Source organism: Corella eumyota, chromosome 2 (genome assembly GCF_963082875.1).
Source record: "Corella eumyota chromosome 2, kaCorEumy4.1, whole genome shotgun sequence".
In the NCBI taxonomy this organism is placed as follows: domain Eukaryota; kingdom Metazoa; phylum Chordata; class Ascidiacea; order Phlebobranchia; family Corellidae; genus Corella; species Corella eumyota.
The window spans coordinates 682328-707390 of record NC_137491.1 but is presented as its reverse complement, the minus strand read 5'-3'; the positions used below and the strand labels follow the sequence as shown (position 1 = coordinate 707390).

At 29.8% G+C, this 25063-nt stretch overlaps 3 protein-coding genes across 3 annotated transcripts; 2 read left to right on the top strand and 1 right to left on the bottom strand.

Annotated features, from left to right (window-relative positions):
• The first annotated feature begins 9450 nt into the window (after nt 1-9450).
• LOC145743311 (mpv17-like protein 2) lies at nt 9451-10296 on the top strand. Its single transcript, XM_082561247.1, has one exon. It carries the CDS (start codon nt 9451-9453, stop codon nt 10033-10035), a length of 585 nt encoding a protein of 194 aa, XP_082417373.1. The 3' UTR covers nt 10036-10296.
• A 179-nt stretch (nt 10297-10475) lies between these two features.
• LOC145743688 (angio-associated migratory cell protein-like) lies at nt 10476-13562 on the top strand. The gene is made up of 11 exons (XM_082561721.1): nt 10476-10532; nt 10643-10753; nt 10836-10955; nt 11074-11213; nt 11286-11387; nt 11772-11901; nt 12023-12138; nt 12271-12350; nt 12564-12654; nt 12965-13113; nt 13424-13562. Exons 1-11 carry the CDS (start codon nt 10508-10510, stop codon nt 13482-13484), a joined length of 1125 nt encoding a protein of 374 aa, XP_082417847.1. The 5' UTR covers nt 10476-10507; the 3' UTR covers nt 13485-13562.
• Nucleotides 13194-25063, bottom strand: LOC145743687 (endoplasmic reticulum disulfide reductase DNAJC10-like). Its single transcript, XM_082561720.1, has 19 exons — nt 24895-25063; nt 24336-24504; nt 23905-23955; nt 23662-23744; nt 23159-23293; nt 21663-21734; nt 21176-21310; nt 20442-20669; nt 19922-20032; nt 18653-18770; nt 18083-18225; nt 17882-17995; nt 17245-17346; nt 16650-16805; nt 16105-16304; nt 15346-15493; nt 14584-14742; nt 14084-14170; nt 13194-13564 (listed from the first exon to the last, which is right to left on the bottom strand). Exons 1-19 carry the CDS (start codon nt 25051-25053, stop codon nt 13553-13555), a joined length of 2382 nt encoding a protein of 793 aa, XP_082417846.1. The 5' UTR covers nt 25054-25063; the 3' UTR covers nt 13194-13552.

Here is a 25063-nt window from a genome sequence, read left to right as displayed (position 1 = left end):
ATTAGGAATAGTTCTTATATCAACCAAAACTTTTTCTTTATTAAATCATGGTTTTAAAATATTTGTCAACTAATGACCAAACTACAAAAGCATTATTACAAATTATACAAATTTTAAGTTTAATTACCCCACTGGTAGATGGTAGTTCACTTTGAGCAACACTTGACTGAGATTGTGTGTTTTGTTGAGTGGATTGCTCTATGAAAAATATATTTTAATGCCAATAACAATTTTTATTACTATTGTTGTTTACCTAACTGACAAAGTAAAAATTTTATTACAAAAATCTTTAAAAAATTAAGTTTATTTTACCAGCATCATCTCCATATCGGTCTCCAAGATGTTGTATATTTGCACCAGTAATGTTGTGTTGATGCTGGACCTCAGTCTTATCTTGGCGTTGTATTTTGGTCAGCTGTTCAACAACAGTTTGCTCCTGTATTTCAGTCAGCTGTTCAACATTAGTTTGTTGATCAACATTAGTTTGCTCCTGTACATTTGTCTGTTGTTCAACATTAGTTTGCTCCTGTATTTTGGTTTGCCTTGCTACCATTTGCCCCACATGATGTTGAACATTGTGGGTTGGTTGAACGTTGTGTTGTAAATTAAAGTTAAATGAAATAGGAACTACAAAAAAAATAATTTTTTTTATGGTAATTTATTAAATATTCCTAAAAGTATTCTTTTTAAACTTTTAGTTAAATATAAAAGCATATATAAAATAAACTAAAGCTAAAAAAAATACTTTTATTCTTTTAGTCAAAGCTTATACCTTGAGCAGTGGCCACAAGTTCTCTTAAACCAGCAAATTCTGGAGAGTTGACATCAGGTATTGTTGCCTAAATAAAGTTTTATTGTTACATAACAAAACATAAATTATTTATAAAAAACACCAAGCTGAATTTTATTTTGTTTAGACCAATTTAAATGTTTAAGGTAATCAGTTGTTTATAATTTAATAAAATGTTTACTATCTGGCATATTTTCTCCCGCCTACTCCATCCCGACGTTTTAGTATAATCTAATTTCAAAATAGGTGAAAAACATAAAAATACCTACCAGTCGCCTTTCGTTGTTATCGTCCATATTAAATTAAATCGCAAGCAAAAGTTTACATTTTTATAACTCGTTAAATTTAAGAGATATAAAAACTGGGTAATACCCTAAATACAGTGTTTCCAAACAAGTTAAATTTGTTCAATAAAAAATTTATCCCCAATTTAAAAACAAGTTAACAGATTAAAAACTTGTATTACACCAATTTAGTCTTAGACAAAAACATAAACAACAAATATAATTAACTTGTAGCAATTTTTAATAATATTTATTTTGTATTAAAAGTATTTGTTTAAAAAAAGTCAAAATTTAAAACCAAAATTTTTGAGTTGTCTTTAGTTGGTCTATATGACCAAGAATCACATGACCAAAACTTTAAAAACCTAATAATTTTGGTTAATTTTACAATAAAAAACAGGTTAAATAACGTTATAAAATAGGATCCAAGTAAGTCAGTATTAATAAGATTTTGTATTGTCGGTATAAAGACAGTAATCCAATTTTTAAAATAAAATATATAACCTACATTTCTTTACAATAACAAAATAAACTCTTTCATAACCGCGCTTTGCTGCGAAATTGAATTATTAAATCATTCTTTTTTTTCTTTACTAACTAGATTTAAACTTAAAAAACGTTGCATAGACGCCCTCTACGTTATTTTGTCAATATATTGGTAAATAAGTTACACTGACCAAACAGTCGTTAATCTTTTTACACGAGATCTATTCTATGAATTTAAATTTATTTCAGCTATAAAAACTTCGCATTCAGCTTACAAAAAATCTATTGTCGGTTTGTTGTTAAAACCTTGTGGCATAAAAAAAGGAAATTTCAAGATAATTGAATTTAAATAATTCATTTGCCGAAAATTTTGATTTTTAAATAAATGTTTTTTATTTAATTTTTTTTACCTTTTTTATATAAAAATGATAATGTTTCCTAATATTTTAACAATAAACAAGATAATAAAAATAACGAGGAGATTTTATCATTAAAATTTACGATGTTTTTACACTATTTTATTGGGTTAATAGTCACGACAAAAAAAGCATTGTAAAATAACAATATTGTATTTGTGACGTACCACCTGTATTAAAAACTATTTTAATTTTCATCTTGAAGTTATATATTTTACTTCAGTTTATTTTTACATATACTGGTAAGCATATGCTTACCCCTCGGATTGATACAAAAATATAATTTTCATTGAATTCTAAGTTACGAAATAATAATAGTAAGACGGCAATATTTGGATTTTTTACTTGTTATTAAAAATAAGAAAAAAAATTTTTTGTTGTTAAAAATTGTTTTCTTGTTGTTAAAAACATATGCGTAATTTTTTTAAACCGCTATAACTTTTGTTTTATTTAATATTTTCGTGAATTTTTTTTTCGTGAAAGTTAGTTAGACCAACGTAGTTATGATAAATTCTTAAATTTTGTATTTTAAAAAAATGCAAAATTTTGGTATAATTGTCGTAACTACTTTAAATGTCGATAACTATGCAAAATAATTTGAAATTGTGCTTGTTAGTCTACCGTAGTGCCAATACTTAGTTAATTTTTAATTTTATTCGCTTACTGATATAATCGATGACGTCACGCAATCATTAAATATAATAAAATAAAGCAAGCAGACATAATTGTAAAATCGATACGCCAAAAATTTTTGATTACAATTTAGCAATAAATTTGTTGGAAATAGAATTAAAGCTTTTAAATCATTAAAGCGTAAGAAATATTTCGGTTAAATTCACACTGATTAAATATTCGAATAATTAAACACTAATTAACTTATTGTAATCTTTTAATTTAAATGACAAACTACCTTAATATAATACTAACAACATACTAAAAATTTAAGGGATTTAAAAAATTAGAACAAAAAATAAAGGAGGGCCAAAAAATGGCGAACAGGTAGAATAATACTGCATGATTTAATATGTTATAAATTTAATATGTTATAAATTAATATGTTATAAAATCGAAGATTACGAACCATAATTACTACATTACACAGCATGTCACACAGAAACCATTGTTGCCCTAAAAACTTCCCGTTTTGTTTTAGCAAAGATTGTCCACTTGTTGTTCGTGGGATCAAATACTTCAATGGAATTAACTGGATTGCCGGAAAGCCTATAAAATAAAACGTTAAACCAGAGTTTAATAAATTATTATGCGCTAAATATTTACTTTGACTTACCAGCTTTTTACACCCCCTACAACATAAATCTTGCCATCTACAACTGAGGCACAGTGACCAAATCGAGCCTCGTGCAGTGGTGCAATATCTGACCAGGTATCTGTGGAAATGTTGTATTTGATCACCGATGAAACTGCACCAATGCCATCTAGAAATCCACCTGTGGTTTAAAGAATATCAAATGTTAATTCTAGTTTAATAAACAACTTAAAATTGTTTGCGGAAAGAAATTTTATTTTGTATAAACAAATAAAAATAGTTGTTGTTTAAATGCTCACCAGTAACGTAAATGTAATCATCCAACACTACAGCAGAAGTATAACTCATAAAATGATTTTTTCGAGAAAAAGACCATTTTGCACTATTTTTTACGGAGGAAAAAGGCCCTTTTGTACGATATTTCATTGGAGCTATAAGAGACCAGAGTAGTTTATCAAAATCAAAACATTCTGATGAACTTAAACTATTATCTTCACTGTCAAATCCTCCGATTGCGAATAATTTACCTAAACAAAACAAGTTTAACTCAGAGTTGTTTTTACAAACTTATGCCAAAAAATGGGGTGGACAACAAGCAATAAAAAAAGGTGAATAAAACTGCCAATCAAAATTCTGACTGTAAGAGGGGCTATCGTCTAGGTATTTCGAATAACCTAAAGTTGCAAATATTTTTCAAATTAAAAATTAAAAAAAAATGGAAAATAACTTTAACTTTTTACCCTTTGCAGCTAGTAACGAATGATGTTGTCGTGGAACAATCATTTTAGGGAGACTTCCTCTTTTATTTGTTCCCACATGCAAGAATTCCCCACTTGATAAGAATACATAATTTTCATCTTGGCCTCCAGTTGTGTAAATACAATCTACAACATGTTTTACACAAAAATTAAAGCAAATAACTATATTAACGTGTTGTAATCCTTATTTACCCGAATAAACAAACATCAAGGTTATTAAACCGACAGTATGGTGTAGTGGTCAGAACACTTACTTCACTGCATGAGGTCGTGGGTTTAATCCCCACTGCTCTCTGGCTGTAGCGCCCTTGAGTTAGGCGCTATAAATGGTATGAACTCCTGCTGAATCAACACTTATTCAGCAGCTTAATTATCGGGCAATTATAATCAACTGCCAAAGTCAACTTGCGACTGGGTCAGGGAAATGGTTTTTATGGGATACTAACCATGTAGGACAGCTGATGATGCACAATATCGAAATTGTTGCATCAGAGGTTCAACTTTCCATTGTGGATCTGCTTCATCTAAACTTAAACTCTCAACAGAAGATTCACTCAACCCTCCCATAATAAAAACTTGATTGCTGACAACAGCAGAAGAAGCTCCCTTCCTTTCTTCATTTAAATTCTTAAATTAAAAGTTTTATGTTTATTTTAAGTTAACATTTACCAACACCAAGTATTTGGACATTTTTTTTACCTCCGTTACCCCAACCCAGTCTCGAATTGCCTTTGGCAGTTCAGGTTATTATAGAAAATATTTGCCTGGTAATCATGCTGCTGAAAGTGTTGACTTCGCAGGAGGTTATACAGGTATAGTGCCTTACTTAAGGGCACTACAGCATAAGAACAATGGGGATTAAACCCAGGACCTCATGTAGTGTAATTAGTGTTTTGACCACTACACCACGCTGCCGGTTTATTTTGTTTAATTTCAAGTTTAAATCATGTTGTTTTTAAATATATATAAACCATTTACACACAAATTAAAGTAATTTAACTTAACACATATTATGTCTAATTAAAAAGTTAAACTTACCGGCATCTGAGTCCATTTTTTTGTAGTAGAGTCAAACGAAACATTATTTTTTCCATAATTACCTCCTCCACCCATTATAAGTAACTTTGTTGGAACTACAACAACATTGTTTAATAAAAATTGGGTTAAATTGTTCAAACATAAAACAAAAAACATCTTTTGATATTTTTAACTAATAAAAGTTTCTAAAAATTAAGAAATTTTTGAGACGCTAGAAAAAAACAAAAAAATATTTGTGATTTCTGTAACAATGGTTGCTACTTTTACTGAAACCAAATATAATTTATTTTTTAATTTATTGTAATATTATTTAGTAAAAAAGGCCTACAGAATAAATAAAGCTGTCATTTGTGGTGCACGGTTAAATTATCATGAGGTAAATATTAGGTAAGAGTTGTGACCAATTAAAATGCCAACCATAAAGTGGGCGCAACTATTATTGTTAGATTAGCTTTTCTATTTATGATTAATATTTACCTTTAACTGGTTTTAATCTCTCCATTTGATGTTGAAGATCCTATAAAATAAAAGAAAGGTCACTTGTTAATAACATAAAAGTAAAATGTCTTAAGTTTGAAAATTTTGTAAAAAAAACAACAAAAACTAAAACACACAAAAATATTTATTAGTTAATATAAACTAGCCTATAATATTTTAATATTTACCCATATTTTTTTTTCAAGCAATTCCACATGATCTAAAACAAAAAAAACACAATAAATTTTTAAATAAATTAATAAAATTTGCTGCTAAGTGATCACTATATTTCAATTAAAAATAGTGCGTAGTTATATGGCATATAGATTTAACAACCTATGTAACCTACTAACCTGTGTTCTGGACTTGTTTCTGTAAAAATAAAATCAATAAGAAAAAGCTAATTTAATAAAAATTAACCAAATATATTTAAAATTTCTACTTTTATAATTTTTACTTACCTCTTTAGGTTCACTTGTCTTGGGTTTAAGAATTGTCTGGCGCGTAAGACTTGTCCTGGGATTAGGACTCGTCTGAGAATCAGAAATTGAATCGAGTTCAGGACTTGTCTGCGGTTCTGGATTTTCCTGAGGTTCGGGACTTGTCTGGAGTTCAGGACTGGTCTGGAGTTCGGGACTTGTCTGGAGTTCAGAACTTGTCTGGGGTTTAGGACTTGTCTGGAGTTCAGGACTGATCTGGAGTTCAGGACTTGTCTGGAGTTCAGGACTTGTATGGAGTTCAGGACTTTTCTTGGGTTTAAGCATTGTTTTGCGTGCAAATCGTGTCTTTGGTCTAAGGCTTTCCTGGGGTCTAGGACTGGTCGGAGGTTCAGAAATTGTCTGGGGTTCAGGAACTGCATCGGAATATGGAACTGCATCGGATTCAAGATCCAAATGTGGCGAACTCTTTATATTGGGTTCAGTTTGTTGTTGAGTTGATTGCTCTACAAAAAATATTGTTTGAAACACAAAAAAACTTATTACAATTGTTGTTAAAGTCATATATTAGCAATATTTTTTTGCCCAAAAATCAATAAAGTTGGTGTCACTGAACACGAAAATGATTTTAACTTTAAATTATTTGATTAAAAAAAAGGAAATCCTGTTTGTGATGACGCTATTCGTACTTTCTACATCACACGAAAAAATATGGTAGCCTGTTTTTTATGTTAATCATTTTCCAGTATTGTTAAAAATTAAATTGTAAGTACCACAGATATTTTTTAAAGGTTCTAAAGCCTTTTTGTGATTCGGTGTCAACCATACTAACATGCTATATCACTTACACAATTGCAAACTTATCTAACACTTTAACCAAACTAAAAAAATTATGTTTCAAAAATCTTAAGCAAAAATTAAGGGTATTTTACCAGCAGTATTTGTATGAATATCCCCAATTTGTTGTATAGTTGCACCAGTAATGTTGTGTTGATGCTGGACTTCGGTTAAGTCTTGGTGTTGTATTTCGGTCAGCTGTTCAACATTAGTTTGTTGTTCAACATTAGTTTGTTGTTCAACATTGGTCACATTGTGAACATTGAAGTTAAATGAAATGGGAACTACAAAAAAAAAATTGAGTATACTTAAACAATATATAGTTCTCATATTCCATATATTCATATAAGTAATTTTTAAGATATTTTTATAAGCTATTTTTAGTACTGATTTACCGTTTTTTGTTAACCTACAAATTAAAACTAAATCACAGAAAAATAAATTATGTTTTATTTTAAAACTGATACCTTGAGCATTAGCCACAAGTTCTCTTAAACCAGCAAATTCTGGAGAGTTGACATCAGGTATTGTTGCCTAAACAAAGTTTTATTGTTACTTTATTTAAATAAAATATTACTACAATTTCAGTCGTTAAATAATATAAAAATTTTCAACTCAGTTGATGATAATCTTATTTATTTCAATACCTTGCTTTTTTAACTCTTAATAAACAACAGTTGTTAAAAGCATTAACAGTGTACTAACTATGCACATAATAAAGTTATAAAAGGCCTGTTTAAGAGACTGTTTTGAAAATGACTAAACCTGATATGCTATGAAAATTATATTAACTTAAACTATAACCTTGCATAGCCCAACCATTTAAATTACCCAAATCCTCTACCCTGCCAACTTTAGTTTCTCTTTTGTATATATATTTATTCTCGATGTGGGAAGGTCAACTTTGCACCACCTGACCACGCTGCCGGTTTCAGTGTCATAACTCGCTGTTCATGCTTTCTTTGTCATTGTAAAAAAATAAAACTTAAATAAAAAAAAAATACCATATACACTTACCAGCTGTTTCTCTTTGCCTTTGTCCATATTCAAATTGATTTAAACTCAAGCAAAAATTTTACATTTTTACAAATTGTTAAATGAAAAATATGAAAACTGGGTAATACCCTAAATACAGTATTTCCAAAATAGTTAATATATAAATTTTAATAATTTAATTTAGTTTATCCTCACTTAAAAAGATAATTTTACAGCTAAAAAAAACAGTTTTATTAGACCGTTTGATAAAAAAAAAAAACAATCAATTAATAAGTAACAATTTTAATAGCTCATGTTAATTTAAAATTTTAAATTGAAATTTTAATGTGTGTTTTTTTAAACCAACATCCAAAACTTTTTTTAAACTTAAGTTCATTTAGTTAAAAATATTAACTAACATAAAAAACCATAGTTTTTTTTTAATAGTCACTTTGTTGTATTAATTAAGTTTTATCGTTACTGGTTTTCACTAACTTTCGTTACATTTCGTTTAATTCTAATTTTAATTAAACTAATCAATGTTAAAAAAAGTTTCGATATTTTTCAACAAATTTCTATTAAACAAAGAAGTTACTTTTTTGATTAACTGTGCCCACCTATGCCTAAAAAGCAATTTAAAAAAATGGTTAGGATAAGCTGGGGTTATTACAAACATACTTATTGCCAGTCAACGCCGTTTTATAATTTTAAGTCATATTTTTACTCGATTAAATAACAATAATTTTTTTTTATTTTTAATACAACGCACTTTTTAACAATAACAAAACTAACTTTTCCGTTACCACGCTTTATATATCGGTTTACCATATTCAAACTTCGCTTTTATATTACTGACTAGTTTTAAAACTTTTAATAAAACAACGCACAGACTAGCTCCAAGTTAGTGAGTCAATATATTCGTGAATAAGTTACATTAGACAAATAGTCGTTAATCTTGCTATACGAGAGCAATGTGTGACAAACTACAAACTTTAAACAACACACTAGCCATAAATAACCACATTTCACCTATAAAAATAATTTGTATCTTTTAAAACAATATTATTAATTTATCATTCAATTTTAAGGGAGTAAATTTATGTTTTAATACAATGGGTTAGGTGAATATGTTATATGTGACTATAAAATCAATTTAAAACTAAATTACTGTTTTAATTAAAAAAATTAATCACGTTATTTTTTTCCGATCACTTTAACTTATGTTAAATAGTTATGTTTTTTTAACCATGAAATTTCAAAAATTGACAAAATTTTAATGTTTTTTAAGACGAGGAATTTACTATATGATAATTAAACTGCCCCTACTTTTTATTTATAATCTTAAATTCTTATTTCTTTTAAAGAAAAATTAAAAGTTAGCTAAAATGGTTTTATATTTTTAAGGCAGACCTTACAGCGAAGGTTAGAACAACTTCCTTGCGTTATTTCGCTTTTCTTTTTAGCAGTTTTGTATATTATTAACTAATAACATTAACCAATTTTCAGCTTGGCCAAAAATTAGTTTTTGTAGACAAAAATTCATTTTTTTTACATTAACAAAAATGTTTGGCGATTCCACGATAAAATAGTTAAAAGGAGGATAAACTAAATAAATCACGCACGAGTGAACCCACATGATATTTGTTTATATTTTCCACAATTGAGTTGTTAGTTTATAAAACAAAATGTCGAGAGTTAAAGTACTAGCACAGAGGATACGGTCATTATACACTGGAAAATATGCCTTGCTTACTAACACTACAACTGCCTGCACTTTAGGCTTCGCAGCTGATTCTGTTTCGCAAGCTTTGGAGACGACATTTTCGGATAAAAAATGGGATTTGAAACGGACTCGTAATATGACAATTGTAGCAACGACTTTTGGTCCTATTATGCATTTCTGGTACAGATTTTTGGACGGAAAATTTCCCGGAAAATCGCCAAGAATGGTCTTTTTTAAAATTGGTCTAGATATTATAACAGTCCCAGTCTTGTACATGTTGTATTTTCCGTACCTAGGAATGCTTAAAGGCCAAAATATGAGTGAAATAAGTTCTGATTTACAGGATAAGGGACCGCTTATTGTTGCCTGTGATTTATCATTATGGCCTGTACTTCAATATTTCAACTTTATGTTAATGCCTCCACATTATAGAATTATTGGAGTAAAATTGAATGAAATGATAATGGGAATTATTACATCACACATTGTTAACAATAATTATAGTTTCCGGAAAATGGTAAAAATATCGGACAAAAGGGAAAAATAAAGTTAATGTTTATATACACATATTAGTATAATTAACACAATAAAACTAAAGTGTTAACTTTCTCACAATGCCTTTTAGTTAAAAAAAGGGTAAAAGTAGGCATGGGTAAATATTAAGTTTATTTTAAAGGTTATTTTGCAAATATTTTGGTTGTTTGTGGTAAGTAAAATGATTACAATTTGACATTTTTGTAGAACCTAAATGAATATACACAATTAGATTCAATAATTTTAATGAATTTAAATGAAATAATATGCAATATATTTAATACACAATTGTTTTTTTTGTTATAAACTGTTGCTTACCTCTTAACCATTGTTGTCTTTATTTTACTCAGTTTTTATCGTGTTTTTGAACCATTTTATTTTTCGATCATAGATTAATATTTATCCAGTAATAATACCTTAAGTTTAAAAGATATTTTTATGTTTTAGATTAATTAGTAAATTTAATTGATAAATTAATTGCAAAAATGGAAGGGGGTGATCCTGTGGAAGGTATTTATTAAGGGAATTTTTATACACAGAAGAGTTTTCCTTTTTTTATTTAAAAAAATTTTTTTTTTAGATTGCAAAAAAAAAAATTTTTTATAACTTGTAAAATTTAGATGAATTAATCGAAGAATTAGAAGAAACGGAATTGGATGAAAACTTTGAAGCTGAAGACGATCCTGAGATTTATTACGATAACTCGGAGTTTGTGTTCGACCTTCATCAAGGTCAAATATTTTAATTATTTAACCAACTTTTTTTATTTTTGTTTAACTTATTATTTAAAAAAAAATATATTTTCATTTTTAGGTTCAGTTTTTGTCGTCGAAATTGACCCAAAGAATGGCACTCTAGCGGTCTCTGGTGGTGAAGATGACAAAGCTTATGTTTGGGAAATCTCAACAGGAACCGTCGTGCTCGAGTGCACAGGTCAATAAAGTTTAATTTGACTTTTAAATTTTCAATGACATGAAAAAATTCAAATTTTTTAAAATCTTGATTAAAACCAGTTATTACCTTGATTTCAAGTTACAACCCTTGTTTACAGGTCACAAAGACAGTGTGACATGTGCCACGTTTAGTCGCTGTGGCACGATGGTAGCCACGGGAGATATGAGTGGAGTAATTAAAGTTTGGAATATCGAAACAAAAAAAGAAATTTGGAGTTTTGAAACTACAGATCTTGAGGTAAAGACTTTAAATTTGTTGCCATGACAATGTTGTCGACAATTATGTAATAATGATGTCATTGTTTCTCAGTGGTTGTCATGGCATCCTGTTGCCGCTGTTCTAATGGCTGGGACTGAAGATGGAAGCTCTTGGATGTGGAAAATTCCATCGGGGGAATGTAAAACTTTCGAGGTTAGTTTGTCCTCGAATGGAATTAAATAAAAAGCCTTTGACTGATTTGTTTTTTTGCGTATCAAAAGTTATGTGGTACCCTAAATTAATATTATAAATGGATCAGTGTAAAAAATCATTTACCAAACTTCACTGTATTTTACAATTTAAAATTATCATGAACTAGAAATTAAACCAAGCTCTGAAAACTCTAAAACAACCGTTTTATCCTCCTAAGGGCCATGGGTCTTTGCCCCCTAACAGGTTAACACCTTTACTTCCTGGGGGGAAGGGGGTAGATAAAATTATGACCCCAAGTTTTAAATTTACCCTAACTTTACCCAGTTTTTTAATTTTAAAAGTTGACCCAACAAAAATTACAAATTCAACCTTTTTTTACCACAGAGCCCAGGTTGTTCTTGTACTTGTGGCCAAATATTAAAAGATGGAAAATCAGTTTTATTGGGATACAGTGACGGAACTCTTCGTTGTTTTAATCTTAAGACCGGAGAAATTAATTTTAGTTTAACAAAAGGTTTGAAAATAAGTTAATTTTTGTAAAAAAGTCGATTTACATGGTTGCAAAGTTTCGAAAAAAAAAAAAAATAATGTTTATAATTCAAAGATTTAAAATGTTTTTAATTTTTTTTCTTAAGGTCATGAGTCCCATCGAGGGGGAGTGACCTCTATTGACCTTGACCCTGAAGGGGAAAAGGTCATAACTTCATCACAAGATGGCACTGCTAAACTTATAAATATTGCAACGGGAAAAGTAAAAACAATATTTTTTTCCCAATCACATTTTGTCATTTCTAAATTTTAATAATTCTTGACAATTAATGTTAAAAACCAAAGGGAAAAAACAACTTAATAAATATTTAACTTTAAGATATTTCACTTTCAGGTTTCAGCTTCATATCAATGTTATGAACGCAAAAGTGAAGAGATAAACACAAGTGTAGAATGCGCCAAATTTTCGACAAGGTTTAATTTTAATTTTTAATTTTAGTTAATTTTTACCACAATGTTCTAACAACTGGGATAAATTTTAGGCCAACAATATAAAAAAAGTTTGATGATTATATTTGCATTAAACATTAGTTTCTTCCGCAGAGATATTTTATAAACTCAAATTTAAAAAAATTTAAGTTATTTTTATGTAAATAAATTTTAGTGTTTCCATTTATTATTTTTTAGCCTACCCTATGCAGCAACCGCATGTTTAAACGGCAACGCTGAAATATGGGATTTAAAATCAGGAAACTCAAGACATAAATGTCCTCACCCGGTAAAACAAAATTTATAAGCTAAAATATTTAATAGGCAATTTTTGAGCATTGTTATGATAAATAACTTAAATAAATGCCCCACTGTTTTGGCCCATAAGTAAGGCATTATAAACGGTATGAACTCCTGTTGAGCCAGCACTTAATCAGTAGCATAATTATCGGCAATTATAATCTATATAAAATCCCAAACTGCCACAGGCAACTCAAGACTGGGTCAAAGTAACTGATGTTACTCTATGAATAAGTCATGAAGTTGACCTTTCCACATCGAGGATAAAAAAAATAAAATACCAATTTGTTAATATTTAGATGGGGGTTAATATTTTAAAATGGGATTTCGACGGAAAAAACATTCTGACAGGCTGTTTGGATGGAATTGTCAGACTGTGGAATGGACGAAACGGACAACTTTTAAACACTTTTGTCGGACATACAGACGAGATTTATGATATTTCTATGTCAGTTTTATAACATTTTTGTTTTATTAATTTTCTAATTTATTAATAATATAATTTTTTTAAATATCTAATAATTTATCGTTTCACTATCTTTATTATTCTATTGAATAACACTAATGGTATGACACTACCAAAAAAGGGAAAGAGTTCATTAAAATGTTATCAGTAGAATCATACCAAATAGATTAAAAGATTGATTAAATAAAATAAGGTAAATATGAACTAAAAAGCCTAGCAAACATAAATATGAATTTAAATGTAAAAATTGAACTTAGGCCTGAAAGTTGAATCCCTTTTTTAATTGTTTTAGGAACAAAGAAGTATTGTTGGCTGCCTCTAGTGACGGAAGTGTCCGAGTTTTCCAACTTTGAAATGTTTGTGTAAAAATAAATAAACGGCAACGTTGTGTAATAATTGTGCTAATATTACTTCTTCCAGGTCATAACTCGTCCTAGAATAACAAGAAAGTAAAGATATTTAATAATATAAATTAGTTTTAGAAAAACTAGGTTCACATTTTTTTTTGTATATATCTTTATCCTCGATGTGGGAAAGTCGAATGCGCGACTTAAACATAGAGTAAAATCAGTTACTCCGACCCAGTCTCGAGTTGACTTTTCCAGTTTGGGATATTATAGATTATAATTGTCTGATAATTATGCTGCTGATTAAGTGCTGGCTCAGCAGGAGTTCATACCGTTTATAGCACCTTACTCAAGGGCGCTACAACATAAGATCAGTGGGGATTGAACCCACGCCCTCATGTGTGGTGTAGCAAGTGTTCTTACCACTACGCCACGCTGCCGGTCATTAAATAAATTGTCATAAAAAATGCCAAGTTTAAAATATCAGCTAAAGTTAAAGTTAATTAAAATAGTTAAAGGCCCAAATTATTTCTAACTTAGTCTGATCACATAACAATATTAAAATTTAAAAATATTTAAAAATAAAACTTGCAAAATTATCGAACCTTTTTATTTTGTTGTTTTTTCTGTTTAATATGATGGTTGTAAGGCTTCATGTAACCATTTACTAAGTTTGTTATAATATCAGGGTCCTAGAAAAAAATTAAAAATAAATCAATAATCTATAAATATACAAAGCCAAGGTAGATATACTTTATATTTATTTATCTTTAATGTGGAAAGTCAACTTCATGACCTGAACATAGAGTCCCATTTGTTTCCCTTACCCCAACATTAACCCCTAGTCTTAAACTGCCAGTGGCAGTTTGGAATATTATAGATTATAATTGCCCGATAATTATGTTGCTGATTAAGTGCAGGCTCAGCAGGAGTTTATACTGTTTATAGCGCCTTACTCAAGGGCGCTACAGCATAAGAGCAGTTGGGATCGAACCCAGGACCTCATGGTGGTAAAGCCAAGTGTTCAAAACACTACACCACACTGCAGGTTATCACAAGTTACTATAATACTTAATTCACTTAAACAACTTATGACATCACAAACCTGAGATTCAATCTTTTTTTTACTATCCCGTCCTTTTTCGTCCGAAATTATTGGAGGATAAAACATAATAGATGGATACGCATGAATGCCCGCCTTCTGACACACTGAAGGTAGTTGTTGACAATCGACTTTTCCAAACTTCACTCGACCTTTAAACCTCTGTGATGTCATAAGTTAAATTATTTACAGTACTAATTTAAACATTACAACACAACAGTATTTTTCTTCATAATTGTGTACAAAATTTATCAGTAATTTAAAGGTATTTTCTAGAGAAAGATTAGGGTGAGAAAGGTTTTTAGAAGTGGTCTTAAATTGTTAAAAAAATAGGTGTTTTCAGGCATAAGGTTTTTGGGAAAATGTTAGTAATCCTAATGTTTTTTTAGTGTGTATTTATCCTCAATGTGGGAAGGTCAGTTTTATGACCCGAACATAAAGTAACATCAGTTACTCCGACCCAGTCTCAAGTTGCCTGTGGCAGTTTACGATATTATAGATTATAATTGCCCGATAAATATACTGCTGATTAAGTGCTGGCTCAGCAGGAGTTCATATCGTTTATAACCCCTTACTTGAAGGCGCTTTAGCATAAGATCAGTGGGGATTAAAATCAGAAACTCATATAGTGAAGCCAAGTGTTCTAACCACTACACTATGTTGCAGGTTAAAGTAGTAATTTCGTTGTAAATCTGACTTTTTCACTTGAAAAATAAAATAATAATATACATGTAACAGTAAATATCTAAAACAAAATCAACTTACAAAGGAGGTGAGGATAAATTTAGGAGCAAAGTTTTTACAATGACCGCACCACGGAGTGTAAAAGTCCAACAGCCAAGCCTCTTCACTGACGAGTTGCCCGTTGTTGAAATCACCCAACTCCATGTCTACTACATCATTGGGCATGGCACTGTAACATAAATCAATGTGAAAATTAGGATTATTTGCTTATATTGAAAACAACAAACTTTAAGAAGTTATAATACTTAAAATTAACAAAATATATTGTAATCACAAAAAAAAACAATAAAAATACCAAATTTAAATATTTTTTCATCATGATGTAGCAGTTTGGTTCGATTCCCACTGCATTCATGTAATGGCACTACCAATTATGGCACTATAAACAGTATGCACTCTTGCTAAGCCAAAAACCAATACCAAGTTAACTATCGGACAATATAATCTATAATATCACAAACTACTAAAGTCAACTGAAACTAAGTTGGGGCAACTAATGTTACTTTAAGTTTAGGTCGTGAAGCCGACGATAAGGATTAATAAAATTTAATGAAAGTTATGATCTATAATATCCTGAACTGGCATAGTCAACTCGAGACTAGGTCAAGGTAACGACTGTTACTCTTTGTTTGGGTCGTGCATTCGACTTTTGCACATTAAGGATAAAATAATACAAAAAAACCTTGAGACTGGGTTAGGGTAATAAATGTTACTCTATGTTTAGGTCGAGAAGTCACCCTTTTCCACATCAGGATAAATATTACAAATATTAAAACTTACTCTAAAGCCCATCCAGCCATGCTGTGGGCATTTCTGTTCCACCCATCGTACTTCTTATAAAGAGGATTGGACCGCGCTTTCTTTTTGGAGGGGTAAAGTCGAATCTCTGGATACCCGTTCACTGTTTGCTGGGTGCAGAATTCCTTGTAACCCGGCTTAGCACAATCTATGGCTCCAACTTTTACAACTCCTTCTAATAACTGTATATAAGACAATAAGTAAATGTTGATATTAGAAACAAACTAGAGTATTTCATTCTACTGAAAGGACGCTACCTAATAAACTTGGATTTAGACATTTTTTTTGTATATATTTTTATCCTCGATGTGGGGAAGTCGACTTTACGACCTAAACATAGAGTAACATTAGTTACACTTACCCAGTCTCGAGTTACCTGTGGCAGTTTGGGATATTATATTGATTATAATTGCCCGATAATTAAGCTGCTGACTGATTAAGTGCTGGCTCAACAGGGGTTCATATAGTTTATAGCGCCTTACTCAAGGGCGCTACAGAAATTATTTTGTTCATGCATGAGTGATTACCTTTGCCATGTTTCTCCATGCGGGCATCAGAGCGCGACATGGTCCACACCAGTTGGCATAGAAATCAACCATCCATGTAATTCCTGGCTCCCTCCGCTGGACATTTTCTTTAAAGGTTTTAGGAGTTAAATGTTCGTAAGGTGGTTGGATCAAATCCTGGAAAAATAATAAACTTCTTTCACTAATTTTTAAATATTTAAATTATCAACAACCTTAACATAGAGGGACGTTTGTTTTAATTGATTTTGTCATTTTTTCCGTCGCATTGTTGTAATATTAATTGTATATCGTATTTATTATTTACTTTTATCAATGCGCGAAAAACCAAAATAAAAAAAAATTGCATAACGTTTTGGACACGAGTTCATACAGTTTATAGTGCCTTATTTAAGGGTTTTACAGTATGGGAACAATGGGAATCGAACCCAGGACCCTTTGTAGTAAAACCAAATGTTCCAATCACTACATTCTGACAAAAAAAGGGTTTCACAAAAAGTTAATAATTTACAAAAATAAAATAATTGATAGTACCTAAAACTGTAAAATCATCCTTAACTTTTTAAGAATCAATGTTAAAAACCAATAAGTTCCAAACCTGGACAAATTGCATGATCCCTCTAACATTGTGGTGCCCAGTATACTCAGTTGTCTGTGAATTGTTGAACAACATTGTTGTCGGGTAGGAATGAATGTTGAACTAAAAATATGTTAAAGTTAGAATAAATTTTGTAACAAATTTGTTAAATTTCTTTATTTTAGGATCAAATATTGTTAATTGTACACATAATATTTATACCACTAAAAAGTTAAACAACCAGTTAAAAGTAAAAACCAAGAAAAAAAGAACCAGTAGAAAACTGAACAACTAGTAATAAAAACAACCAGTAATAAAAAGAACCAGTAGAAAACTGAACAACTAGTAATAAAAACAACCAGTAATAAAAAGAACCAGTAAAAAACTGAACAACCAGTAAGAAAAAGAACCAGTAAAAAACTGAACAACCAGTAATAAAAAGAACCAGTAAAAAACTGAACAACCAGTAATAAAAAGAACCAGTAAAAAATGAACAACCAGTAATAAAAAGAACCAGTAATAAACTAAACAACCAGTAAGAAAAAGAACCAGTAATAAAAAGAACCAGTAAAAAACTGAACAACCAGTAGTAAAAGGGAAAATTTATCAAAGACATATTTCAAACCTTTAAAATATTTCAATAAATAAACAAGTTAACCTGTTCACAGATGTCATTGAACGCCGTGCAATCGACCGTCCCAAAATTTATATTTTCCAAATTCATCGAAACTTTTCTCAACTCCGGCAACAATGCTCGACATGGAGGGCACCACTGTGATGTCATAATTAAGTATAATTAAAATCAATTAATTTATTAATTAACAAATATGATTGTTTTTGAAAATTAATTAATACTCACAGGAGCGAAGAAATCAATGAACCATGGATTTGAACTATCACTTTTGATCGTTTGACCTTCGAAGTATTTTGGGGTCAATGTCATGACCCTTGACCTTGAACTTTCCTGAGCAAATGAACTCAACTCTGCAACGTTCGTTCGACCTTCACAAATTTGAGGATAAAAAAATTACTTTTTGACCTTTTGAGGATAAACTAGAAAAATAAAATCTGAACACCATTAATTTAAATGGTGAAAATAGAAAAACTTAAAAACCAAATAGATGGTTTAAATCAAGCATTTGGTGTTTTAAATGGTTAAAAAACCATAATAGAAAAATGTTTTTTAATGGTTTAAGTATAATTAATTTGAAACACATAGTTTTTTTTAATGGTTTAATGACCATTATTAACATATGGTTTTTTAATGGTTTAAATATAATAAATTTAAAACATGTGGTTTTTTTTAATGGTTTAAGAACCAATTTGACATGTTGTGCTTTTTATGGTTTAAACACATGGTTGTTTAATTAACATGGTCACCAAATTAACACCAGTATTTAATTATTTAAAACCAATTAATATTAATTACCATGGTAAATCTCGTACGAATGTTTTCCTTTGAACACCACAGCTGCATCTTCGTTTAACTTGAGGTTTTCCTGGCACCATTTTGTTCCAAAACACGAAACTTTTGCCACCGTGATACCCTGGTTGTAATAAAGTACAAATTTAAAATAAAATTTAAAATTTTTTAAACTCAGAGGATTTTAATTTGAAGTTCATTGATTGGTTTAATAACTTTGTATTTTTCAAAAGCTCAAAAGCTTATAAAAAATCAAGTTAAATTTAAATAATATATAATCTACATTAAAAAAAGCTGGGTAAACAATATATTTTTAGAAAATTTATGTCCAATTTACAGGCCTCCAAAATAAATAAAACTACTGAACTCCTGTTTGTGGTGTGTAAGTAAATTATCGCCGGCAAATATTAGTTGTAAAGTTCCGACCATATTATTACAACTAAAGTACTAACCATAGGGCAGGCTGTCATACTAACCATGATTAATATTAGATTTTAATATATGTGTGTTTATGTTCGTTCAATTTAAAGGCTTTAAAATAAACTACTTTTTGTGTTGTAATTAAGATAAATTTTTGCCTTATCTAGACAAATTCTTGTTGAAACCACATCATGTGATTTAATAGTAACAGGCCTAAGTGAAATACAAACCACCAGTTGGGTTCAATAATTTAAAATAATAAACATTGGAAAGTTTTTAGGAAATTATTAATTTCCTTTAACGAAAACCAACTCATTATCTAAACAATCGATTAATTGTCTAAAATAACAATTATAAAATTTAACAATTACCAACAATATAACATTATCTTGAACAATTTATACATTGTCTGTTAAAATCACCAATTACTTGATTTATAACATATTACAAAGAATTTAATTAATAAAGGTTTTAAGTACCACTTAATATCAATTAAAAATTTTAATGTAAAAAAAACCCTTGTGTGCTTAGTAATTATGGAAAATTTCAAATATTTAATAAATATTTTTTGTCATATTTTTTAACTTGTTTTTAAAATTTATTTTATATTATTAAAAAAAAATGTTACTAAAAGATATACAAAAACTAACTCACCCACAAATATACGTTAAAAGATTAAGTTACTTTTGTTTTAATGCATGGCGAAAATCTAATTTTTGTTTTTTTATATTTTAGCTAGAATTTAAACTTATATATAGAGTAAATAAGTAAATTCTACATAAACTTTTAAATTGTTCCTTAAACTTAGGCTAAATACCAAATTAAAATGATCGTTTTAATAAACATTTAACTCACATATTCACTGAGTAGAGATGGTAACTTCTTTAAATCTGTGTCTTTGTGATCAACATCGACATTTTCGTGAAATTGTAGAAAAATCAAAGCAGATTTCGTTTTGATGATTTTCTTATAATAATTAAATCAAATTAAAACAATGTTTTATGATCTGGCAAAAAGTTTTTTTTTAGATTTATGTAGATATAGATTGGTCCTTGTAGTAGTCTAAACACTTGCTACACTACACGAGATCCTTGATTTGATCCCCACTGCTCTCATGCTGTAACGCCCTTGAGTAAGACGCTATAAAGGGTATGAACTCCTGCTGAGCCAGCACTTAATTAGCAGCTTAATTATCGGGCAATTTTAATTAATAATATCCCAAACTGCCACAGGCAACTTGAGACTGGGTCTCCATGTTTAGGACGTGAAGTTGACCTTCCCACAACGAGGATAAACTTAATACACAAAAAAATAGTTAATTCCTCATACAAACTAATTTATAATTAATATTTTAACTAATTAATAACTAATTTACCTCTAATGACTTGGTTGTAAATGTTTGAATATCGGGCATAATCGTTGCCATATAATCTTCATAAATTTCCCTTGCTATGAGTGAACCAAATCGATGGACTTTATCCTCAGTTTGGGGGTCAGGAAAGGAGTTACGAGGAAAATAATAAACCCCGCTGTCGGTTCCACATCGTTTGCACAAATCGGGGGAATTTAAGCAATCCACCGATCCCACATTAGCTATTCCATTCTAAAGTAAATATTGGTTTTAAATTTCGTTATTAAGTTTTAATGCATAATGCGTTGATGTTGATACAAAGATATACGAATATAACACACCTGTTGTGAAAATTAGCTAAAATTTAGGATTTAAAATATTCCATGAATATAAATTTTTATATTATGGCATGGTCATCAAACTTAAAGTATTTCCATTTTAATTAAACTTGGACAATTTGAACCAAATTGTAATTTTCATTATCCTAACCAGGTTTAAACTTTATTATTTTGTTTGTTATTGGAAAACTTTCTATCTAGAGAAAGCAATAAGGGGTAATAACCTAATCAAGGAAAGTACAGTATGAAAGCAGCAGGAATTAAATTATATTTTATGACTAAAAAGGGAAAATTTTTAAGCACATGAATATGCCATTAGATCAGTATAAAATATATATTAACCATTTAAGATATAATAACCAATTATTACCGTTTGTTAATAAAACAAATAAAAGTGTTTATTCTAATAAAAGTACCTACCATGAGCCCAGCCAATTTCCTTTTTGTGGTTTTCGAGGGACAATCTTCATCCTCCCCACAGAAACTAATCAACCATGGAATATTTGTCCTCAATTTAAGTTCCTCCTCCCAGTTACCATCCCATAGCTCTACAACCTGTCAATCAAGCACAACTGTTAATCAATTTTATCTGGCAACATGGTGTAGTGGTAAGAACACTTGCTACTCCACACATAAGGTCATGGGTTCAATCCCTATTGATCATATGCTGTAGCGCCCTTAAGTAAGGCGCTATAAACAGTATGAACTCCTGCTGAGCCAACACTTAATCAGCAGCATATTTATCAGGCAATATATTTAATAATATCCCAAACTGCCACAGGCAACTCGAGACTGGGTCGGGGTAACAAGTGTTACTCTATGTTTAGGCTGTAAAGTTGGCCTTTTTACATTAAGAATAGCTTTATACATACCAACCAACATTAAAGTTACATAATAAATCTTTTACCTCAACATTAACGTGTTCGAGGACAAATCGAATCAAATCTTTTTTGCTTCTATCTCCCTTGTATTTGATTGGCTGAAAACATTAAATTGCATTATGGGTAAAGTTTAAAATTTTAATTAATTTTTTTGATTTTAAAAAATTCGAAAATGTTAACAATATAGTTAAAAGTTTAATGTAAATTATAAAACATAAATATCATAGAGAAGTAAGTTTAGTTTACAACACTAAATTTCTATGTAAAACTGATCAAAAAAGGGAGATTTTCATGCAAAAAACAAACATTTCATGCTTTTAAAAAAGTTAAAATCTAAAGCAAGTTATTAAGTGCAGCTTTTAAACTTTAAATCAAAAATTATTTAACATTATCTGATATTGACAAGATTTTTTTTAATTATTTAAATTTTTAATTAAATATTTGAACAACTTTAAATTTTAAAGTACAAAAAAATTTTAATTTTGCAAATTTCTCCCCCCCCCCACCCTGTTCTAGTGTTACCTACCTTTCCCCCCTTTTTGAACACAACAAGGTTAGGGTAATAGAAAATATCATTTTTCCGACATATTAGTTTCGTTATTCCTGCAAAAATGTTAAACACATGCAAAATAAAATCAAGTAAAAAATAGTTTGAAAAATATTGTTACATGCAAAATCAAATTTTAAATTAAATATAAGGGTTAAAAATAAAGAAATAGCAAATTCTAAGTACTACTTTTTAAATAGCTTTTTACTAATATATTTTAAATGCATAATAAACAATAATTTGAACAAACCCGAAGCCAATTAACACCATTTAATTATTAGACCCAAAAATGTACAGTTTAAAAACAAACTTTAATTAAATATTACAAACATTAAAAGTAAATTGCCCAAAAAACAAATTTAAATTGACCAATTAACAAACTAATTAGCAAGATAATTAACAGATTAATTAAATTAATTTTAAACACCTGAACATTCCACTGCTCCAATCCGAACCAGTCCCGACATCTCCACCGCAAATTCCCGCCACTAAATTTGTGGCACATAATTGGTGACATATGTGTCATCATTTGGTGGCATATGTGCCATGTTTTGCTGGCTAATTTGCAATGTTTTAATGGCACATTTGCTATAATTTGGTGACACATATGCCATAATTTGGTGACACATATGCCATAATTTGGTGACACATATGCCATTATTTGGTGACACATATGCCATAATTTGGTAACACATATGTCATTATTTGGTGACACATATGCCATTATTTGGTGACACATATGCCATTGTTTGGTGACACATATGCCATAATTTGGTGACACATATGCCATTGTTTGGTGACACATATGCCTTTCATATTAGTTTTCATGCAAAAAATAACACTGCAAAAATTCTGATCACATTTCATGCAAATGGATTAAAGTGCCATCCTAAAAATTGTGGCACATAAGTGTCAACATGCAATGCGCGTGACATAAAAGTGCCACCATGCAAAATCACATGACATGCTTCTTACCCTTTGGTTTTTGGTAAATAACATTAACGAGGGAAAACTATGAATGCCGTTATTATTACAAATCCAGTGGTTGTCATGGCAATTAACTGCCCCTATGTTTATTACACCACTCATTTCTTCAGCAAATATTCGCCACTAAATAGCAAGATTTATTTTAATTTCGTTAGAAATGAGACCTACTTATAACGAAATATTGTTAAACTTATACCATCATGGGTTCAATCCCCACTACTTACATTTTAAAGTTATCCTGGGTTAGGTGCTTTAAACAGCATAAACTTATGCTTAGCCAAAACCAATCCTCAGACTAATTAACAAGAAATTACAATCAATAATATTCCAAACTGTCAAAATTGACTTGACTGGGTTGAAAGTCGACCTTCCCACATTGTCAATAAAGATCTATATAAAAAATTGCTGGAATCTAAGTATACCTTCATGGACAATGTTTTAAAGTATGATTGAATAAAGTTAACCAACATATTTAAATAAGTTGTACATACCGTTGGTGCAAGTTCATGGCAATGATGACATCTTGGAGAATAAAAATTCACAAACCAAACTTCACCAGAGTTCACAGCAGCATCTACACAAAAAATCACAATTTTTTATTATTTTTAATTAAATCGAAAAAGTTTTTTATTGTTAAATAAATATAGTATAATATAGATATACTTCTAACTTAAACTAACGTTTTTAACCATTAATTACCCATTAAAACCTAATTTGTTTAATTAATTACTCACCAAAATCCCCGCCATCAAGTGTTACAACTTCTGGATCATCATCGTAAATTCCTGAAAAAATTAATTAAAAAAAAATATTGTAAAAAACTTTAATTAATTTAGTTTTGGATTTAAATCAGTAGCGTGGTGTGGTAGTCATAACTTCACTACATGAAGTCTTTGGTTCAATCTACATTGATCTCATGCTGTAGCGCCCTTAAGTAAGGCGCTCTAAACGATATAAACTCCTGCTGAGCCAGCACTTAATCAGCAGTAGAATTACCGGGCAATTATAATCAATAATATCCCAAACTGCCAAAGTCAATTTGAAACTGGGTCAGGGTAACTGATGTTACTCTATGTTGAGACTGTCAACCTTTTCACATCAAGAATAAATAAATAAAAAAATATCTTTAAATATTCCACTGGTTTATTCTTTAACAAAATTTTACCAAATTCTTCCTTGTAATATTGATAACTTTCGTATCTTCTTCCGTTATGTTTGTCATCCTTAAGTCCTTCCTCTCCGTACTTGTCGTACTTCTTCCTCATGTCCTCATCTTTGAGGACTTCATAGATGTGGTTAATGCGGACGAATTTGTCGTGAGCTTCAGGATCATTCTAGATGAGAGCAGTAGTAAATCAAAAAAAAAAAAAGATATTTGGTTTTATTAGCAATAAACATTTCGTTTAATTAGTTTTAAATTTCTACAAGGTTGTTGTGGCCAAAATTGGACTCTAGTACAAGAATAAATCTTTGAAAGAATAAAACTCTAAAGCTCTAGATAGGATTTATAGTAGGTATAATAGAAACATATAAAAAAAACAAAAAAGTAATCAATTTTAGCAGGGGTTAAATCATAAAATTATGTGCATAAAATTATAAGTTTTGTTACACAGTTTGCTGTATCCCTTGTTTGCTAATGGTTACCCCAAAAAATTTACAAATTTTTTTTAATTTAAATAAATGAATAACTTCGTGATTTCCAACAATGAGGATGAACTACTCACCACATTTTTATCAGGATGCATTTTTAAAGCAATTTTCTTGAAACCTCTTCTTATTTCCTTAATGTCAGCTTCTCTTGTGATTCCCAATGTCTCGTAATAATCCTCCTCTGCGAGGCAACACGAGACAAAAACTAACAAGAAAAACTTTAAATATTTCATCCTGACAATT